The sequence below is a fragment of the Loxodonta africana genome, chromosome X (genome assembly GCF_030014295.1).
Source record: "Loxodonta africana isolate mLoxAfr1 chromosome X, mLoxAfr1.hap2, whole genome shotgun sequence".
Taxonomy (NCBI): Eukaryota; Metazoa; Chordata; class Mammalia; order Proboscidea; family Elephantidae; genus Loxodonta; species Loxodonta africana.
This window is the reverse complement of record NC_087369.1, coordinates 113,386,273-113,392,680: the sequence shown is the minus strand read 5'-3', so window position 1 is coordinate 113,392,680 and position 6,408 is coordinate 113,386,273. Positions and strand designations below refer to the sequence as shown.

The 6,408-nt window shown below is 39.9% G+C and overlaps 1 protein-coding gene across 1 annotated transcript; it reads left to right on the top strand.

Annotated features, from left to right (window-relative positions):
• Nucleotides 1–2,440: 2,440 nt before the first annotated feature.
• LOC100659193 (vigilin-like) lies at nucleotides 2,441–6,408 on the top strand. Its single transcript, XM_064278109.1, has one exon. The coding sequence runs from the start codon at nucleotides 2,441–2,443 to the stop codon at nucleotides 6,218–6,220; it is 3,780 nt and encodes a 1,259-aa protein (XP_064134179.1). The 3' UTR covers nucleotides 6,221–6,408.

Below are 6,408 nucleotides of genomic sequence, written 5' to 3'. Positions count from 1 at the left end.
TGTAAGGGCTGGGAATTACCAGTTATCCTTGGATCCCGTTCATGGGCGGCTGGGTGACCTGAGTGGAGCTACCAGTCCTTAGGTCCCTGATGTGGGTAGTTGAGGACCTTGTTTAATAGGCAAAGCAATGTCAATCATCAAACACCCACCTCTCCTCCGCATAGCCAAAACGGTTGGAGTCTGCCAACAAAGGCCTATTCTCCTGAAATGGGCCCACACAGGTCCATGCAGAAGGTAAAGGTGCTTAAAGTCTGTGGACCATTTTTGCCTGGACAGGAGCTGCTTCTGTCCTGAGTTCCCCTGGTTAGTGGAGCTGGCAAATTATCTTTTCCCCCAATTGCAAATTTTTTGTTTCTCAGATGCTGGAGGATGGCTCTAGGCACTCAACAGGGCCTATCTCAGGCCCAGGGAATTCAGCTGCTGATGCCGGCTTGGGGTGAGGGGGGCACGTAAAATATACACAAGTACTTAGGTTTTGCCGAGAGTACCGTTCTTCTCAGGTTCCAGAGGTATGAGTAGGCTGTGTGGCTGGCTGCTTCTCCTTGTGGAAAATATGGCCGAATACTAGTACCAGCCCACTGCCACTCCGGGAATGGTGCCTGAGGGCTCCCCGTGATTCAGGTCCAGTAACTCCTCTCCGCTTCTGAATGGTCTCTTCCTCCCCCTGCCCCTCAGTTTGTTTTCTAAGCTTGCCTTTGAAGCTCAGAGCTCCCAGCTTGTCACAAATATACTTGTTTCACTTGTTTTTTTCAGGCCTTTTTTAAAGAGCACTCACTGGAATTTTCTGTCTATCCCGCCATGTTGTCTTCGCCTCCTGCTTGTCTTTTCTAATGGCATCAAGCGTATTTACTTAGTCACACCCTGCATACAGTGCGACTGCAATAATGAACAAGCCAAATGCTTAAAATCAAGGAGTTTATTGTATGTGTGTCTGTGCCTGTGTAGGTTTTCATTTATTCTAATTACAATGAGAAACCACTAGAAGATGCCACGGAAAAGAGTATGATTTTATTCACACTTTATCAAAATGAATCTTGCTACTATGTGAAAAATAGGCCACAGGGGGCCAAGAGTAGGAGCAGGTAGAACATTTTAGTGCTTGTTATGGTAGTGACAAGACTAGAAATATAGATTGAAATGGTGAGAAAAAAGTCAGACATAGATTAATAGGGATGCCTTAATCTTAGATGCCTTATGTGAGAGAAACTGAGAAGTCAGTGACACTAAGTACTTGGCCTGAGCAACAGGACGAAAGTTAGGTGTGATTTACTGAGTTCTAGAACCTTCCAACAGGAGAAAGCTGGGGATAAAATCAAGAGATCTTTGGATATATTAAGTTTGAAAGGACTAGTGGACACTTAAGTGGTGATATTACAGATCCTTTTGTATATACACATTTGGAGCTCAGGGCGGTGGTTATGGATTTGAGAATCATCAGTGTGTTGATGGTATTCAAATTTACGAGTCTAAATTACGTCATACAGGGAGAGAATAGAGAAAAAAGAAGTGGTGCAAAAGAGTACCCTGTAACACTTCAATATGTACAGTTCTGCTGGAGGAGGTGGAATCAGGAAGGGAGATTAAGTCAGAACGGTCATTAAGGTAAAAGTAAATTGAAATGGAATATTATTTAGTAATAAAAAAGAACATACTATTGATACATGCTACAACATAGATGAATTGCAAAAACATTATACCAAGGCAAAGAAACCAGGTGTGGAAAATCCTACGAACTATATGCTACCATTTATGTGAAATGTCCAGAAAAAGCAAGTTTACAGAGAAAAAATTTATATTTGCCAGGGTGTGGGGATGGAAATGGAGATTGACTGCAAATGAGCATGAGAAGTCTCTATGGGTTGATGGAAATGTTCCACAACTGAATTTTGGTGGTGGTTGCATAATACTGTAAATTTACTAAAAATCATTGAATTGTACATATAAACTGGATAAATTTTAAAGTATATAATTTATTCCTCAATAAAGCTATTGTTAAAAATAGTAAAATCTGGTAAATGTGATAAAATTGGAGACCAGAAAATTAGATTTTTTTGTAAAAGTATTTTGCAGTTAACAGTGAAAGGTGTTTCTAAGGGCTGGCAAAATGAGAGTTGTTGATGACTGTGGTAAGAACGAAAGGTAACTTCTCCTTTAGCAAAATGATCATTATTTCCTCACAGTCCCTCCAATTTGAACCTTGTCTTGCTAATCTCATAGCACTAGAATAGATAAACTTTGGAATCTGTTGTCTAGTTGTATAAATACTAAGATTTTATTTTTTATTGCTTTGAGTTTATAGATTGATTTGGAAAGGAATTACATCTTTAAAATGTTTATTCTTCCCATGCAGTAATATGCAAGAGCAGCTACAAAAGGAATTTTCTAGCTGTTGATCATTTAGCTACAACATATCTGGATTATATCTCATTGAAAATCAACAATGAACTCTGAAGAAAATTCGACTGAAGAAAGCACTGCTAAGCACCAGAGCAAGTACATTCAGAAAGAAAACTATGTTACTGCTTTAAATTCAGAAGAGGTGCTCGGCACTCCAATCTACACAGACAAAGCCCCTCAACTCCTAGACAAAACAAATTCACTGGAAAATCCTCAGGAACCTGCTGGATCCTCCAGCAGTAATATTCAACCTAGCAATTCAACCTCAGTCGTCTCTCAAATTGTTTATGTGCCTCTGGAGGAAAGAAAGTATTTAAATCAGTTTGGTGAGGGTAGACAAGCCAAATTCTTTATAGATATCATGCACAGGACTGGTGCCAACCTGGAAGAATTAACTTTTATCAAAGACCAAGGTCTCTACATTATAGTCTCTGGTAAGCCAGAAACTGTTAAGAAAGCCCAGAAGGAGATTTTTGCTTGGTTTCACGAACAAGATTCAACCACCGTTTCCGCTTTCAAAGAACAATGTTGCACTGTTATAGGCAAGACTGGAGAAAAACTACAAAACTTGGAAGAAAACACGGCAACCAACATCCAGATTCTATGCCCTGATAACTATCAAAACCGAATCAAGATTGCTGGCACCAAAGAGGGCATAAAGAAATATCCACACGAAGTTTTTACGTCTGAGGAACAAGACAAGCATGCTTCAGAGAGGCTAGATATGGAAATGTTATTTCATCCTTCTGTTGCCAGGCCATACAATACATCTGTTTACAAAGTCGTGCAGGAGGAAGAGGCACGCATACGTATTCCACCACCTAGTACCAATCACACAGAGGTAATGTTTACTGAAAAAAAGCAACAGCTAAATCAGTCTGTGGCTCCTGTAAAGGAGAGTTTTGAGGATACCAAAAAGAAAAATATAGCCACAGCTATGGAGATGAAATTGCAGCACAAGTGTACTATTGGGCCCAAGATCAATTCTGTGCAGGAAATCCTGGAAAGAACTGGAGTTTCAATCGAGATTTCACCCTCGGAGAACATGTCAGATCCTGAGACACTCCAAGGTGAGCCTGAAAGTTCAGGGAAGGCATTTACTAAAGTGTGTTCAAAGTCCAAGCGTTACACTGTTTCCTCAGTTTCTGCACCTTCCTGGATTCACAGATTTATCATTGGTAAAAAAGGTCAAAATATAGCCACAATAACTGAGAATAGGCCAAAAGTTTGTGTAGAATTTACTGGAGATGATAAAATTATCATAAAAGGACCTACAAAAGATGTGAATTATATTCGAGACAAAATTGAGGTCATAGTCAAAGACCTAATTGACAGGATGTATTATGAAGAGATTAATATTGACTACAAGGTTCACAAATATCTGATAGGGAAGAATGGTGTCACCATAAACCAGATTAAAGAGAAGAATAAAGTTTCTGTGCTAATCTCACCCGAAAATGCAAAGAATAACTTGATCAGAATTGAAGGGGAAGCTTGGGGTGTCCAACAGGCCAAGAGAGAACTTCTGGAGCTTGCTGCTCATGCGAAAAATGAGCAGAGCAAAGACTTAATTATCGAGCAAAGATTTCATCGCACAATCATTGGGCAGAAAGGTGAACGGATTCGTGATATCCGTAAGAAATTCCCAGAAGTTATGATTAATTTTCCTGATCTAGCACAAAAAAGTGACATTGTCCAACTCAGAGGGCCCAAGTATGAATTAGAACAGTGCACAGAATATTTGGAGAATGTGGTGACAGACCTTGTAGAAAACAACTATTCCATTACTATTCCCATATTCAAAAAGCTTCACAAGAATATAATCGGAAAAGGAGGTGCAAACATCAAAAAAATCTGTGCAGCGAGCAACACCAAAATTCAGCTTCCATCAGCAGGTAGCAACTCAGAGAATATTGTCATCACTGGGAAACGGGAAAACTGTGAAGTAGCGTATAACTGGATTCTTTCCATTCAGAAAGATACAGCCAATATTTCAGAAACAGAAATTTCTATTCCTTCTGATCTACATATAGCCCTTATAGATCCCAAAAGCTGTTTGATTGGTTCAATCATGGAAGAATGTGGAGGGATCTGCATGCACTTTCCAAAAGACAACTCAGGTCTTCAAAGGGTCATCATTAAGGGCCCTACCCAAAGTGTTGAGAAGGCTAAGAAAAAGCTGCTGCAACTAGCAGAAGAAAAAGAAAGCAAGAGTTATGCTGTGGTCCTCCAGGTCAAACCACAGTATCACAAATTTCTCATGAGTAAAAATGGTGGCAATGTTCCTAAAATCTGTGATGAGACTGGAGCACATATCGTCTTCCCACTCCCTGAGGATGAGAATCAAGAACTGATAACTATTACTGGAATAGAAGAGGCTGTTAAAGATGCACAAAAGGAACTAGAAGCTCTAATCCAAAACCTAGACAGTGTTGTAGAGGACAATATACTGATAAATCCCAAGTACCACCGTCACTTTATCATGAGAAGGGGCCAGGTTTTACGGGAGATAACCGAGGAGTGTGGTGGTGTGATTATTAATATTTCATGTTCAGGAAAAAAGAACAATAAAGTCACAATCAAAGGAGCAAAACCTTGCGTGGAAGCAGCCAAAAAACAGATCCAGGAAATTATTGGCGACTTTCATACCCAAGTCACAACAGAATGTGTTATTCCCCAGAAATTCCATCATTTTGTCCTGGGACCAATGTGTTCCCGAGTCCGACAAATCAGTAGGGATTATAATGTTCGAATCAAATTTCCAGACAGAGAGGAGAATGTAGTTACTAATACAGAGCCAGTTGTTCAGGAAGGTGAAGACAAAATTGGGAAAAGGAACACAAAGGAGGGTAATCCTATTTTTCCAAGGAAATGTGACACCATATATATATCAGGTCGAAAGGAAAAGTGTGAAGCAGCCATGGAAGCCCTTGTGGCTTTAATTCCTGTTACTGTTGAAGTAGATGTGCCCTTTGACCTTCACCGTTACATCATTGGTCAGAAAGGAAGTGGCATACGTAAGTTGATGGAGGAGTTTGAAGTTGATATACAAGTCTCAGCAGCTGAATTACAGTCCAGTAGTGTTTCCATCACTGGCCTTGCTGCAAATGTCAAACAAGCCAAAGCTAGATTAGAAGAACGAGTCGTAGCTTTACAAGCTGAAATACAAGATCGAGCATTAAGAAATTTTAAACTGAGCTTAACCGTAGACCCCAAATACCACCCCAAGATCATTGGTCAAAAGGGTTTAGTTATTGCTCAGATTTGCTTAGAACATGAAGTTACCATCCATTTTCCAAGTAAAGAGAGCAATGAAACACAAGACCAAATCATTATCACTGGATATGAGAAAAATACCATTGCTGCCCGCGATGCAATAATGAAAATGGTGCATAAGTTTGAAAAAACAATAACTAGGAAAACCCCACTAAACCACCGTGTTCATGGCCAAATTATTGGGTTCCGTGGGAAGGCCATTAATAAAATCATGAATCAATTCCAAGTAGATATCCGTTTCCCTCCCAGGGAGGCCCCAGATCCAAACTTTGTCACTGTGACTGGAGTTCGTGATAAAGTCACAAAAGCAATTGATCATATCCTTAGTCTTGAGGAACATTATCTGGCTACTGCCATAAAGCATGAGTCTCAGCAAGAGCATATGAAGGGGGTCTCTCTGTGTAACGTATCCAGTGCTGTATTCAAGAGTTTTGCAGCAAAAGATGCTCCCTGTACTGCAAGCACCAGTCAAAAGATTCCTGATATGAGCAGTTCGGAAGATTTTCCCAGTTTGGGGGATCAGGTGGCTCCTAAGACTCTCCCTTAGAGATACAAACAACAATGATAAAAACAAAATTTTTTAAAATAAAAAAACAAATTCTTCCTGACAGCTGACTTGAAAATGCCATTAAAAAACTCTTCCTAAATTGACCCAGCTGTTGAATAATATACACATTTCTTAGAACATTTGCCTCCAACACATTCCTGCTTGTATATTCCAAAATATGTCTCAGT

Excerpts from the sequence above, each read along its gene's own strand:
- LOC100659193 (XM_064278109.1), top strand. The coding sequence starts at position 2,441 with ATGAACTCTGAAGAAAATTCGACTGAAGAAAGCACTGCTAAGCACCAG.